We start from the raw sequence: 16,081 nt of genomic DNA on the forward strand, positions 1-16,081 counted from the left end.
GACCTGGACCCTGAGTGATAATGTGTTCTCACTAAAGAGAGGGGTAGAGCAAACAGCTTGTTAACCAGTTTAGCGCTGGAGAAGGAAATAAGCAGGCTTAGGAAATCTATACCTTGTCCCCTAATATCAAGGGGACCAGTCCTAGAAAGTCTAAGTCATTGCTCAGGGATCTAGCTACTGTCTTGTGCAACTAGGTGAGAAGATGTGATCATTGCTGAATTTTCAGGAGTGTGGTCAGCCCATAAGTTAATGTCAGCTTTCAAATGTAAGCTCTGAGCAGCTTGAAAAAAAAAGATGTTAAAAGTATTGTTCAAAAAATTGGAAATTGTATTCTTTTCAGTTTCTAATAAATCTAGTTACCAAAAAAAAGGATATTCAGCATCCAAACCAGGAAATTGACACAAAAAGGAAATGGACAATTTTGAGGACGAGTTAAGGTGTCCCATTTGTTACAGTATTTTTGAAGATCCTCATGTATTACCATGTTCTCATACATTTTGTAGAAATTGTTTGGAAAATGTTCTTCAGGCATCTGGTAATTTGTATATATGGAGACCTTTGCAAATTCCACTCAAGTGCCCTAATTGCAGAAGTATTATTGAAATTGCTCCAAGTGGTATTGAATCTTTACCTGTTAATTTTGCATTAAGAGCTATCATTGAAAAGTATCAGCAGGAAAACCATCCAGATATCATCACTTGCCCTGAACACTATAGCCAACCATGGAATGTTTATTGTCTGCTGGATAAAAACTTAGTTTGTGGTCATTGCCTAACTATAGGTCAACATCATGGTCATCCTATAGATGACCTTCAGAGTGCTTATCTGAAAGAAAAGGACACACCTCAAAGTTTGCTTCAGCAGCTTACTGATGCATATTGGACAGATATTACTTGCCTTATTGAAAAGCTAGAAGAACAGAAATCCCATTCTGAGAAAATGGTCCAAAGTGACAAGGAAGTTGTTCTCCAGTATTTTAAGGAGCTTACTGATATATTAGAACAGAAAAAGAAGAATTTCCTAACTGCTCTCTGTGATGTTGGCAATTTGATGAGTCAAGAATATATTCCACAGATAGAAAGATTCAAACACATATGAGAGCAGCAGCTTGAACTGGTTACCATGACCACATCTTTACAAGAAGAATCTCCATTTAAATTTCTAGAAAAAATTGATAATGTTCACCAACATGTGCAGATGCTAAAAGAAAGACCACTTCCTGATGACCAACCTGTTGAAATTCAGCCTCGGGTAAGCAAAGTGCTAAAAAAAAAAAAAGAATGGAACAGAACGAAAACTGGAAAAATTAGGAAAGCTTTTATTCCTGAAATGAAGATTTCTTCTAAAAGGGTGCCCTGTTCCTGGCCTGATAAGGATGAAAAAGAGATTGAGCTTTTGAAGATTTTAAATATTGCTATAGTCACTCTGGTTTCAGTGATAGTAATGTTGATACTCCTTTTCAACTATCACATAATAACCTTCTTAAATGAAATAACTTCAATATGTTTTTCTGAAGTCTCTATTTACCAAAGTTTATCTAATAATTTGCATGATTCACAAAATATACTATGTCACACTTTTTACTTTTTAAAGCAATTCATGTGGGAAGTAGTTTATCACTGAAAACATAAATATGATTTGTGAAATGAGATTATTTGGGTACAGCAGAAGCTAACTACTGCTAAATGGAGACTAGGGTAGCTAAAGTAGCAAACTAAACTTTCATAGACTTGCAACAAATATAAATATATAGAAATACATTGAATCTTCTGTGTTTCTGTTGGGACAGTAACTTTGGGGGGATGTTGGGGACAGCTGCGCCTTTAAGAGGGGACAGCTGGCTTTAGCCCGTCCCCCCTCCTTCCGCCTTCAACCTGAAGAGAAGCCCCCACCCCCGGGGGCGAGCACGTGTGTAATGGCAGGGACCCCAGAAACCTGGTCCTTGGGGGGCTGTGGTCTCTGTCCATACAGGAAGTTCCATCACATCACCAGATGGACAGTCTTTTTAGCCAATCGTTAAGACCCAGTAGCCCCTCTCCTGTGCCCACCTTTGGGGGTACAAATTGTTGGCCCCTCCCTTTATTAAACCAGAACTCCCCAGAGGCTTTCTCTGGGACACCCACATGCCCCTGTCTTCCTTGAGATGGGAAGGGGACAGGGGTCTCTCAACCACACGCAAACTGAGGCTACCTAGGATCCCTGCTCCCGCAATTAATCCCTACTGGCCAGGGGATGTGAGAGAGCGAGAAAGGACCACACACGGAAGAGGCAGACAAGCCTAGGACCCGCCCCCCACGTGGATGGGGGGGTAGAGTGAAGCCCGGCGGGGGGTGGGGGGGCAGTACCTGAGTATGAACTCAGGGCCATTGTAGGCAGGTGCCATCCTACATTAGGCGGTATGCCATTTGAGCCATGCCTCCAGACCCGGCTTGACTTGGATACAAATTATGTGCCAGTTAGAAATAAGACAGTATCTGACAAACATCTAGTAGTTAATTCAGTAATACATCCTATTTTTACTGGTGTAATAGGTTGATAATGTGCTACTATGACATTTGTCTTTTACCATAAGGCAATACTTGTCTTTGCGCTTCATATATTTGTAATATTTTGGTGAAAAAATGGCAAAATCTTAGGTGTACAGGCTTTCATTTTGAAGTAATTTGAAAGTTTTTAAATGGGTGAATAGTGGTGTTAGATTTTTTAACAATTGGGCAGCAAATAAGTGATGCAGGACTACCTAAAGAGGTTTCACACATTTCGTGTGTTTCCAACACATTTTAGGTAATTGAGTGCAAGGTGTCTATCAACATTCATTCCAAGTGAACTAACTCACTGCTTTTGGATATTGCATGAGGGAACTATTTTTTTTCACCAGTCCTGGGGCTTGTACTCGGGGCCAGAGCACTTTCCCTGACTTATTTTTGCTCAAGGCTAGCACTCTGCCACTTGAGCCACAGTGCCACTTCTATATATGTGGTGCTGAGGAATCGAACCCAGGGCTTCTTCATGTATAGGAGGCAAGCACTCTTGCCACTAGGCCATCTTCCCAGCCCCAACAATGACTTCTTAACTTTTCATGTTTTATGGTTTATGTAAACAGGGATTGTATTTGGGAGCAGCTTGAGTTTTCCAGCCTGAGGCAGGAAATCCTTGTTCTTCCAGGAATTTGTCAGCCGGGACAACAGACTTTTTCTCAAAAAGGGTATTGGAGTAGAGCCCTAGCTTAAGTGTATTCTACCCAGTAAACCAAAGATAATATTTGTGATTTGGTAGTGTTTTCAGCACAATCAGTTCTTGGACAAGTTTCTAGGAATTACTTGTGACATTCCCAACATGCTTTGATAGAATCCATTAGTAAACTACTTGACTTCCTGCTTGATATTCATTTACTCTGCATCAGAAAAAATAACAACAATGAATCTTACATTCCTGAACTTTTAAGAGACACTGTAGTTCTAACTGGAATTGGGACACAGTAGGATTTTTTGCTCATTGTCCACGAACTAAATTGATTGGCTTTTGTAAGCCCCAAATGGGCTAAATAGTATATGTTCTTGGGCCCACCCACACATTCATTTAAAGTGATTAGATAGAGCTGTATTCAGGGAACTATTTCTTAAGGTCTTGCTGATCTTATCACTTAAGATTATAGCAAAGTCAACTTATGATCAGAACCAGACTAGCACAATTATGTCAACTTTTTAAAGGGTGTAATGGAAATGTTAAGGCATACTGTATAGCTTTAGATTGGAGGTGTACTATGATTAAGATATCAGTCACTCTAAAAGTATGTTTTTGAAAAGCAAATGTACTTAGGCGCATTGAATGTTATCTACTTTGTAAAGACCTTAATCTGATTTCTGAGGAGGGCATTAACTTCAAAGTGATGTGAAACCATGTATGTGCTTAGGGTTTGTTAGCGTTTCTTGCAGGTAAGATTTATAGATAAGATCAAAGTATATGCCTAATGATACCATTTTAGGATTGACAGTATTTTAAAACTTAAGTGATTTGATAATTTTTGAAGCTGATCCTTAATCATGCTGTTATGTACTTCATCAGGATGAGATTGTAAAGTCCATCATCCTGAACTTTTATGTGTAATGAAGGTTTAATAAATTCTTTTTATTTTATTTGTATTTAATGGCTTGATAGGATGCTAATTCAGGAGTGGTAGCTTTGCAATTTTCATATGGGTTCTGGACATTTCAACTTTAAAATTTAGTGCCATGCTCTATGTGTATTAAAATGTAACTTCATGGGCTGGGAATGTGGTAAAGTGCTTGCCTAGCATGCATAAATCTCTGGGTTTGATTCCTTGGTACCACATAAACAGAAGAAGCCAGGTGGCTTATAATAAGACTTAAAATGATTAAAATGAAAAAAAAAGAATTCCTCTCTGTGATTTTTTTGATTGGTTGATTCATTATTGAGTGTTGTTGGTTTTTTTTAATTAGTCAGTTATAGGGTTTTAACTCAAGGTCTCCTGTTTGTCCAGCGTCCTTACTTGGCTGGTCTCTACCATTTCACTCATGTCTCCAGATTGACTTTTTCTGTTTATTTTGGAGATAAAAATCTCTTCAGGGCTGGGAATGTGGACCAGTGATAGAGTGCTTGCCTCATATACATGAAGGCCTGGGTTCAATTCCTTAGTATCACATACATAGAAAAAGCCAGAAGTAGCGCTGTGGCTCAAGTGGTAGAGTGCTAGCCTTGAGCAAAAAGAAGCCAGGGACAGTGCTCGGGCCATGAGGTGAAGCCCCAGGACTGGCAAAAAAAAAAATCTAAAAACAATCTCTTGTGCTTTTCTGCTCAAGCTAGTCTCAAGTCATAGCCCTAAGGTCCTCAGCATCCTGAATACCTAGGATTGAAGGTGTGAGCCACTCCTCCCTGCCTTGGTTCTTGCTCTATCCTACAAGTGATAACAGAATCCATGAGTTTCCTTTTATTTCTACTCTTTTAATGACTACACCGTTGTCTTCTGTATGTGATCATGGAGACATGATTATTTTGACAAGGGAGGATCATTTCCCCACACACAAGAAGGGAGGGGGTACTATGGTAATGGGAGAGCAGGTACATGAGGATCTCAACATGCACTTACCCCACAAGACTGTATGACATGAGATTGGATTGTGTGTCATATGCAGACACAAACATTACATTGACCTATTCCTTTATTTGGATCCATTCAATGACTAGCATCTTCACCATGGACATGTTTCAAATTATTTGTTAAATATCTCCATACTGGAGAAAATGAATTGAAAGAATCAAATTTGAAAAACCTATTGGATTCCCAGATAAGACATTCCAAATGATGCCTACAGTAAAAATACTAAATGGAGCCCATGGATAAGAGAGGATGGAAGAATACATAGAGCACTGAAGATTTTCAGAGCAGCGAGTTTATTCCATGTGATCCATTATATAATGGTGTATCCTCTTCATCACATATTTGTCCGAACTTATAAAATGAGATTAGGTCACCTGGCCCCAGTGGCTTATACCTGTAATCATGGTCACTTAGGAGTCCGAAACACAGACATCACAGTTACAAGCCAGCCTGGGCATAAACGTGCTAAGGATTCCATCTCCAACACTGGAGACATGGACCAGACTTGAGCAAGTCAGACAATGGAGAGCATGAAGCACTGAGTTCCATCCCTTGTAGAGGTAGAAAACACACACACACACACATACACACACACACACACACACACACACACACACCCCAAAATGAATAAATAAATAGAAGACAGAAAGAAAAGGGATAACTGGAATCTCATAGTTAACTCTTCAGAATGAATACCAGAAATTCACAATTTACAGTTGGTCAAGTGGCAGTTATATTTAAATAATTGACTCGAAAAAAATCTAGTAACAAGGTAAATCCTGAACATTACTGACCACCAAATCAGTTCATCAAAATAAACGGTAAGTAACAGCATTAGAGAGCATATAGAGAAAAGCACTGCCAGCAGCAGAAACAGCATCCCAAACAGTTTAACTCGACCTCCATGGAAATGCATATACTTGAAGTTAGGAAAACTTAAGTTTCCTTCTGTACATGGCAGAATATTATGGGGCTACATGCCTTGCTTCTCATGGAAACACTGGAACATTTTTTTTGCCAGTGCTGGGGTTTGGACTCAGGGCCTGGGCACTGTCCCTGGCTTCTTCTTGCTCAAGGCTAGCCCTCTGCCACTTGAGCCAGAGCACCACTTCTGGCTTTTTCTGCATATGTGGTACTGAAGAATGGAACCCAAGTCTTTAAGCATGCCATATTCCCAGCCCATGCTGGAACAATTTTAAAGGTCAAATTTTTGCAAATTCAATGTTGCATCCACCAGAATTCTAGTGGAGTCTATGTATGCTTTGTTTGAAATTCTAACCTGTGTTTTCAGTCTTTCTGAGGAAGGGACTATGGGTTGACATTGTGGGCAGACAACCTGGGTTCAAAGTCAGCATTATGTATTGACAGGACACTCAGCAAGTTGCTCTACCTAACAACCTCCCCTATCTCTATTATCAAAGTGATAATAATAGATCAAAGGGATAAAAGAAGCAATACAGAGCTGGGCAGTGCTGGTCAGGCTTGTAATCCTAGCTACTCAAGTTGAGGTTGTTGAGGCCTAAGGATCTCATTTTGAAGGCAGCCTGGGCAGAAAAGTCTATGAGACTCTTATCTCCAAGTCACTACCAAAAAAGCAGAAAGTAGAGCTGTGGCTCAAGTGGTAGAGGGATAGCATTAAACAAAAGGAGCTCAGGGAAACAAGCGGGAACTGACTCAAGCCCTTGGCCCAGAAAAAGAAAATTAAAAAGGGAAAATCCGTGGCACAGAGTTAGGTAGTGAATGTTATCGGTTATAATCATGTAACAAAATAAGAAAGTTCAAAATAACTCAAGCAAAATGAACCCATCACCTCTTGCCCAAAGCAAATAAACTGGCTCTCCACCTGTCCAGAAGGAGTGTGCATGTCCCCTGAATGTGAACAAAACATACTTGGCCCCGGATCCAGTGGGAGTTTGGTGTCAAGCTGAGTTCATTACATTTCACTTCTTGGACTTGTTGTTTGATTGTCAGCTTTAAGGGTGGACAGTTGCAGATTACTTTCTTCATTTGTTTGTGGGGTTTGAACCCAGTGCCTCTGGCCTGCATTGAAGCAATGCCTGTGGTTTTCAGGAAGGACTTCTGACCTTTGCCCCCTACTGGCCTATGAGATCCTATTCAATATGGCCTCTGGCACAGCTAAGGTGCTAGGCAGGGGACACCATGCTGGCTTCTGTGACCCTATTCAGTATGGCCTCCAGCATTTGTAAGAGGCTGGGCAGGCGGCACCATGCTGGCCTCTGTTAGGATTTCATTTCTGAATTGTTGAACTAACGTACCCGAGGGTGGTGGGTTGGGATACTTACTCCCAAAGTGGATGGAGTCACCGTGTTCCCATGCACACAGGATGTGCTGTCCCGTTGGCCCTTGGGCTGAGGGAAGGCTGCAGGGGTTCTCCGGCTTGGTGCTTGGGCTGGCGAATATGTGGCTTCTGGCGGGACCTTTGAAGGGTCTCGCAAAAATCCCAGTGCCCAAGTAGTTCACCTGCAGATGCTGGCTCTCACTCCTAGCTCCCTGTCACAGTGCATTTTCTTCCTGTCACAGACTGTATCAAGTGAATGTGGATCGGTACTCGTAATTTCAAATATAGAAAGCTCTAGCCCTCGGCTATCTGTTTCAAGGACTGCTTTTTTGGTCCACAAAAATATTTCCAAGATCTGGGGATCACGGTTCAAATCCAGCCGAGGCAGGAAACTCTGTGAGACTCCCATCTCCAATGAACCACCAGAAAACTGCAAGTGGCACTGTGGCTCAAGTGGTAGAGCACCAGCCTTGAGCTGAACAGCTCAGGGACAGCGCCCAGGCGCTGAGTTCAAGCACAAGGATGAAGAGGTTGCAACTGAGGACAAGGCAGTAACAGAGACCATTCCATAGAATGGAGGTTTGGGGCACCAGGGGCCTAAAGCCTTCCACCAGCTTCCGGCCCCCAAGGTCCATTTTACGAGATATTTCTTGAGTAGAGTACTGTGTCCTCAGAGCAGAAAGTGGGGTCACAATATCCTGAAGTCACAAGCACCAATCCCGTGATAGGACCTTATTCCAGTGATAAATGACTTCTTTATCGTGAGAAGCAGTGGTAAGCAGTAAATGACTTACAATTTGCTTTTGTCTATTCCAAAGCTTCCAGAAAGCTTGGGGTTGATTAGCCTACACTCAGGATGGAAGTCTGAATTTGTATCAAGGCAGGACTGGTGGACCTTTTCAGGAGACTTTCAGTGTTCTGAGAGCTCATGCTGGGAAGGATGCATTTGGGGCTCAGAGCTAGGCTTTTGGGGACTCTCACACCAACGAACAAAAAAAGGAAAGAATATTTTAGTTTACTACTGGTCCAGAAATCACAGAAAAGAATTTTGAGGTAACTCATAACAATACAAACATTTAGTTTATAGTCCAGGATAGTCAAAAAAATGAAGTGGTATATTACAGGAAGATTCATGATCCCATAAGTACTCATTTATGTGTTATGTATTTTAAAGTTAAATAATTGGGGGGGAGGGATAAAGAGAGCATATGTGCAGACATCTTGATAAAATCCACAAAATATTCTTTGAATGTTTAGAGGGAAGAAGGCTAAGGGGGTGTGCTATACGGGGTGAGCCTATGCAAAGTCCACTGTTCATACATACAAAATTCTCACAAGGAAACTTTGCATTATTGATGTTTGCAAAAAACAAACATAATAACATTAAGTAATAGTTTTCACTGGATACAATAAATGTGATCATACTTCACAGTTCGCATTAAATAGTATTAACCATAAAACGTGAAAAGAGCACATTCTGATCATAGTGATGTATTTTAGTGACCATATATATACATATATATAATTATTGTATCAAACATATAATTAGCAAACTCCATGACATATTTTGTTAATGTATCCCTCCTTCTCTGGTGACCTTGTTAGAGTCATGCCCTTCAGTTCTTTAGGGCATTGAGTGAGTGGATTCTAGCCCCTGCCCTCCCCTAGACCACCTGTTCCTGTACATTCATTTCTTGTTCATTCTCAAAGTTAAAAAGTGACTCTACATTTGAGAAAAGGTCATTAAGTATCTGAGATTATTACCTTGAGTTTGCGCATCAAAGCCTGGCAAGAGGTCTTGTAACGTCTAAATCTTTATTTTGTGCCCTATCCCAGGAGGAAGAAAAAAAATCATTCCTGCTTCATTCCTTCATTCACCTCTCAATTGCCAATTAAGTCTTCTAACATTGTGCAATGACCTCCTCTTAAGCACAAACTCAGAGTTTAGGGACTCTTCATATGCCTGTAAATTGACTTCATATGTCGTCTGCCATCACTGGATTCTTCTTGTTACCATGATGTAGCAAGCTACATAAAATAATAAAAACCAACAGAACCTACAAGGGAAATGATTACCTTTTTATAAAACTTTGTTTTACAAATTCAAACTTTTTTTTTTTGCCAGTCCTTGGCCCTGGCTTCTTTTTGCTCAAGGCTAGCACTCTGCCATTTGAGCCACAGTGCCCCTTTTGGCTGTTTCCTATATATGTGGTGCTGGGGAATTGAACCCAGGACTTCATGTATATGAGGCAAGCACTCTTGCCTCTAGGCCTTATTCCCAGCCGTCAAACTTTTTTTTTTTAATTTTATGCGAAGTGATATACATGGTCAACTCAGCAGTCCCTCCAGAAAGTTAAAGCAACTTTATTTATCTTGTCAATATTGTCATACCTACCGGAGCCAGCCGGCAGCAAAAGGAAATCCTGTATGAGGGGGGCGAGGATTAAAGAAAAGGAAAAATACAAGACAAGAGAAAAAGGACAAGAGGCAAAGATGGGGTATGGGAGGTCTGCAGCTCGAGATTGTAACTCAGGACTGCAGCCATGATTATTCTTAACTTCCAGTTTATATGCAGTTTAGGAACCAGGGAATAGCATAGGGTTGCTAAAATTCAAGAACACAAAAATGCTTTGAGGTTCGCAACATCTGATGGCAGAAAAGACAGGATGAGGTTGATTAACATAGGAATGGACTCCACTGAACATAGCAAAGCAATTCCAGCTAGGGGCTGAGTTACTAGTAGACAAATGTCCTTGCACTTAGCATATCCCTGTGATAGCAACACAGCCAGAGGTCAGAATGAGATTAGCTGCTGGCTCTGCTCCCAAAAATACCAATGAGATAACACCCAGATTGAACTCCAAAAACTACAGCAGGGCTCCCAAACATCCCGATAAGAGCTACTTAATGTAACCTTAAACATCTTTAAATATCAGGTTTAAGAGATGAAAAATGCTAGCTTTCAGCTACTGTCATGCAATGCCAGAAATAAAATGCTTTGACCATGGACAAAACAAGCCTCTGGCTCTGCTGCTAACCTCTCACTGACAGTGGGCAGGTGGCAAACACACTGGCGGCGGTCCTGTCTCTCTCTCTCTCTCTCTCTCTCTCTCTCTCTCTCTCTCTCTCTCTGTCTATCTTGAATGGCCTGGTCCTCTTCTCCCAATGTAAAATCCCATAGTGTGAGTCTGTGTGTGTGTGTGTGTGTGTGTGTGTGTGTGTGTGTGTGTTTGGGGCTCAGACAATAATCCATTTCTTTTACCTTTCTTAAGTCTACTCACCTCAGGATCTGGATTCCTAATTTCTCCTTTCAGACAAAACTATATGAGGCTGCAAAAGGCACCTGGAGAAACCGCCCACCACCACCACCACCACTACCCCCCACCCCGCCCCTCCATCTTTCCCTAATCACAGCAATCCAGTTGCTCAGAGATTCCCTCTCTATGGCCACCACCTGACACCTCCCAAACCCCAATAAAGTTTTCTTTCTGTACCTGCAGTCTGGAAAAAGAAATTATTGCGGTCTAAAAATGGGTGGCAAAGAGAGTTTAGGACACCCCCTTAAAATGCATGGTTTTAAAAAAAAGGGAAGACTCTATGATTAAACCAACTCTTAGCAGATTCAGTACCCATTGTGAGTCAAAATGCAACTCTTTTGGTGTAAGACGGAAGTTGCAAGACAACTTCTATGGAACGTAGAAGGTGCTTTCTCCTGTCTGCCCCCCCCCACCCCAAATCAGTTATGGGCACCCTTCATCCCCCAATCCTTGTTGTAGGCACTTCAAATGGAAGCCCACCTAGGGAGTGTTCAAAGGTCAATTCATATTCTAATATGCCTTATGAACAAAGTTGTCGTAAAGGTTTTCTGTGCTTAGTGATCTATGTTTTCCTAAGAGTAGAGAGTCCTTCAAATCTGACCTGTCAATCACACCCTCCCCCAACATAAGACTGCACCAGCTGGAACACCTTAGTAATTTGTTGGGCAAATGTTAACTTGCTGTACCTTACATGGTTTTGATGCCATATTATCTTCCCTAACTTCTCATATGTCTTCTTTCTCAGTTCAGCGTAGAAGAAAAAAAAGCTCTTAGTGAAATCTGATCCTGTCCATCTGACAACTCACCCCCTGGCCTTATCTGAAGGTACAGGATGTTCAGCCACAACTGAGGAGACATCACAAACCTGAAACAGGACCTCTGCTGCAACTACAAGGACACTTCAAATCCAAAATTCTCATACTTGACTATATTTAAGCCCTAAAAACCCCATACTCCTCACCCTTGTATCTCCAGCTCTGTTCGGTGGTACTTTCTGCCCTTCTTTGGCGATGCTTAAATCCTGATCTTGTCTGTTAAGGTCTAGGTTGTCTTCCTTCCTTTCATCTACTTGATCTTTTGTAAAACCCACGTAGAGGAGGTTCTTTCTCCAACCAGGAGGAAAAGTGAACACGATATGTAACCGTTGCTATATTTAGGAACTGGGAATATGGCCTAGTGGTAGAGTGCTTGCCTCATATACCAAAAGCCCTGGGTAAGATTCCTCAGCCCCACGTATATAAAAGAAGCCAGAAGTGGTGCTGTGGCTCAAAAGGCAGAGTGCTAGCCTCGAGCAAAAAAAAAAAAAAAAGAAGCCAACGACAGTACTCAAGCCCTGAGTTCAAGCCTCAGGACTGGCAAAAAAATTAGTTGCTATATTTACTATCTTTTGTCTAGACTGCACACGAATTTGGAAATGGTTAATCTTTGTGTGCACAAACTATATTTCACATGAATTAACATCGTTAGCATCAACAAGAAAGCAGCTATAGAGGTACCAAGGGTGAACAAATGCAGCAGCATTATTCAATTCACACAAAGTGGGAAAATGAACTATACAACTTGTGTGGGGGGACAGGTGGGAAAAACTGGAGTGGGGGTGGGAGGAGTGACATCTTAAAATAAAAGTACTCATTACCAGACTATGTAGCTGTAATCACATTGTATATCACTCTTATAATTATAATGATGACGATGATGAAGCACAGATATTATGTCATCTGCTCCAGTTTTCCCCACCCTCTTCTCTTGTCCTCTGACCAAGGGTCGGTTCAGAGGTTGCTCTCCTCTCCTCCATACAGAAGTGTTGGACACAGATGCAGAAGGGAGCATTTCTCTCTGGATATAAGTCACCATCACGCCTCACATCTATACAAGCCTGTCTCACTCTGCTGAGAGGCCCTGGTGTCTTGCAGTGAAGGAGAAGAGGGGAGCCTGTCCATGGGGTTTTAGATCCTCTTCTTCCTTCCACTTTGGGAAATGAGGAGCAGGCACAGGTGGGAAAGACATAGCCTGAGGAAGCTTATCTGAACCAACTTTACACACCACTAGCCTGCTGTCTTCAGAGACGGTTGTGTGCTCCAGGGGTGGGAGGAGGCAGGGAGGGGATTCCCCTGAGAGAAGACCCATGCTGGGGAGTGACTTCAGGAGAAGAGTGCTTTCCAGACCCTTCCATCCTGAAGACTCCCAGGGGCTCCTTATGAATAACTGTGACCATGTGCAGATAGGATGGCTTCCAAGGCCTCTATTTGCACAGAATAACAACACAGAGCACTCCAGCTTGCAGGTAGTTTATTGGGATAAAAATGTAGGTGAGGTTTCAACAATTATCTTGCATCTCCTATACAAAAGGACAGAAATAAGAAAGAAAAGCCAAGTTTTATAGCATCTGCAGTTGGTGCCCATGCCAGTCCTGTAGTTCTCCCAGACAGGGATATCGTGAAAGGCTAATATCCCTCGCATTGAGCACTGTTGTATATTGTCTCCTGGAAAACAGATCAGGGCTGTCACTTTTATGTTCTTACCTACAGAGACAAGCATTGAAACATAAAACCACTCGTGTGTGTGGTTGTATATGTGCGCGTGTACACACACGTGGATGCTTAGGTGGGGGCTTTCTTTAGCTGCAATAACTAATACCCAAGAAATTCTAGAAGCAGTATCAGATGATCTACTGCTCAGTACATAGTTATTGTGGCCAAAGGAAGGCCACTCTTTCTGCATCTCCTACAAGTACAATTGATTCACGGTTCCTTACGCTTGCCGATGTTTAAATAACTTACTCATAGAGATACAACAGCTCTTATTTGCTGAGAACCCAGCACTTTGAAATCTTCCAATATTACACTTTTACCACAAGACTGCTAAAATTTCTGCTCAACTGAAAGAGTTTTTGACTATTTTTACTTGCTGAGTGTAAGGTCTTGAAAATGAGCTTGAAGCCAGCACAGGCAGGAAAGTCCTCAAGAAAAGCCAGAAGTGGAGCTTGTAGGTCAAGTGGTAGAGCATTAGCCTTGAGCAGAAAAGTTCAGGGAAAATACCCAGGCTCTGAGGTCAAAGCCTAGGACTGGCACACACACACACACACACACACACACACACACACACACACACACACACAAACAAACAAAAGTCCCACTATTCATGATATACTTTTTAAAGAGTGTGTGCACCAATTGTTCTGACATTATTAATGACAATCTCAACCTCTGATTTTTCTGAGTGAGTTATGATATAAAGTAGTGGAGGAAAAAAATCCAACTCACCATCATCACTTTCACATTGGCCAAAGTTTCATTAGATTGCTTGAGAAAACATTCTTTCATGTCTCCCACCGCATTCATGGTGAAAACAAAAGAATCATAAGGAATCATCATTTCCTGGTACTTGGTCACAGACACGGTTGGATCAATTGCTGAGTCAATCACACGTTGCAACTCTTGGCAACCTGCACCTGAGAAAACACATAAAAACAGGGGCTCAAGCTAGGCTCATGAACCCATTTCAGGGTGCTTTGTAGACCAATTATAACAATCATCATAGCTCCATAAAGAGACATCAGTGCAGAAAGGAGTTAAACGTGGAATTGTGGCAAAGGGATTGGGAAAGGGTGCAGCTTTCTTAACTCTAGCACAGAAGATTTATGCTCTCGGTGTCCTTTGAGTCCTATTGGATTTTACCCCATCACACAGTGCCGAAGAAGCTAACTGCTATGAAATGTTGGCTAACAGAACACTCAAGGAAGGAGTTGAGCTGACGTGGTGATCCTATTCAACATGATTCAGGCTTCTTGTTTTCAAAGGTATGTCATTACCATCATTGACACTATGATTTGGGATTTCTAAATATTCATGAAACTTTGAGTTTTAAATAATTTCTGCTAGCTTTTTAATGTCAAAATATAGCCTTATCAATAGGCAATGTAAAACAGACCCTTATATGCAGGCATGAGGGTAAACACAGGCTTTTCCCACAAAGGACTGTGGGGCTAGTTCAAGTACTAAGACGTTTACCACATAATGGGAGGCCAGGACTACAAGACCCGATGCCAACAAAATGCATTTTAGAATGTAACAAAATTCCTTGTAGTTGAAGTGACCGTTTGTGACAAAGATGTGGATGGGAAAGAACGCAGACACTGGGTCCCCCTAAGCTGGGTTCATCCTTGCCTTTGCCATTTACTATCCAGTTCATGCACACCTTGTCTTTTGGCCAATGGGCACCAACTTGGGAACAAGTACAGGAAGCAATCTACACAAGCTTCATAAACAGTGCACATAACATTAACCCTGGGACAGACCCAGGCTGATCGTCCACTGCCGGAGAGCATTTGGCTCTCTTAGTGAAAAATCTCCTTCCAGTCAGAATTGAATGTAGAGAGATGAGAAACTAAGTACCTCTTGGAAATACTCAGATCACATCCACAAATAGCTGCTTTTGTGAGCTCAAGCTGTTTAAGGCTGGGTTACAAGCTGCAGCCTGAACGTTTTCTCTGGGAAGTTTTGCCTTCCCTGTTCTATTTAAGGAGACTCATGAGGGTCTCTGTCTCATGCACACCTTCTTCCCCCAGCCCAACAGAACTCTCAAACTCTCATACTGAATCCTGAGACGAACCACCTCATTGCACACATTGGATGGAAGTGAAATGCAGGAGAAATATCTACGAGAGTTCTGGCTCTCTGATGATCTGAATTTATGGTATTTCATTTAGAAAAACGACAGCAGTCACCTAGCCCCACTGCCCTGTGTTTGACCTGGTTGGGGTACAGGAAATAGGCATGTTCCCTAGGGCCCAGGTCACAGTCTGTGTCCCCAAGGCAGCCTTTACTGTCAGGGAACTCACCTGCATAGCAGGATAGGGGGAAGGCAGCAAGCATGAAGACCACCAGCAGCTTCATGGCCAGGTGCTTGTTGCTGGCTCTTGTGTTGGATGTGAACAGGATCACAGGATTGTCTTGGGAAGTGTGCTCCCAGCATGCTTCTTTTTATTCCTCCCATCCTGGCATTGATCCCTCCCAGAAAGAGCACGGGTCACAGGACTGCCCTTGGCTTCATTACAGGAAGCCACAGGAAGATTCCATCAGCGCCCAGGGATCTCTTGGAAACCTAGACCGTTGGGGAAGTCCAACATGGCACTTGGCCACTGACACGTTGCTCACAAGTGACTCCAAGCCAAATTCAGTGTTCAAAAACGTGGTCTGGGTGGGCAACTTTGCTACTTTTACTGTTGTGATGGTCTAATCATTACCATTTTTCTCTGCATCCTATTCTACTTCACCTTCTTCCTAGTTCTTATTTTTGTACTTAAAAAAAAATTCTCGGGCTGGGGATATAGCCTAGTGGCAAGAG

General features: G+C 42.1%; 1 protein-coding gene and 1 pseudogene across 5 annotated transcripts in view; one reads left to right on the forward strand and one right to left on the reverse strand.

Annotated features, from left to right (window-relative positions):
- Positions 1 to 15,670, reverse strand: part of LOC125361553 (mammaglobin-A-like) — a 41,551-nt gene extending 25,881 nt beyond the window's left edge. For 3 of the 5 annotated variants that reach the window (XR_007212954.1, XM_048360083.1, XM_048360086.1), the window contains exons 1-2: positions 15,576 to 15,670; positions 13,999 to 14,186 (exon numbers count right to left, since the gene is read on the reverse strand). Coding sequence is in view for 4 of the 5 variants with exons in the window: in XM_048360083.1 (XP_048216040.1) it covers positions 13,999 to 14,186; positions 15,576 to 15,630 (243 nt within the window). In the remaining variant the exon portion in view is untranslated. The other 2 variants (XM_048360084.1, XM_048360085.1) reach the window with 2 other exon arrangements.
- Positions 373 to 1,781, forward strand: LOC125361552 (annotated as a pseudogene).
- Positions 15,671 to 16,081: the final 411 nt, after the last annotated feature.

Source organism: Perognathus longimembris, chromosome 13, assembly GCF_023159225.1.
Source record: "Perognathus longimembris pacificus isolate PPM17 chromosome 13, ASM2315922v1, whole genome shotgun sequence".
Lineage (NCBI taxonomy): Eukaryota > Metazoa > Chordata > Mammalia > Rodentia > Heteromyidae > Perognathus > Perognathus longimembris.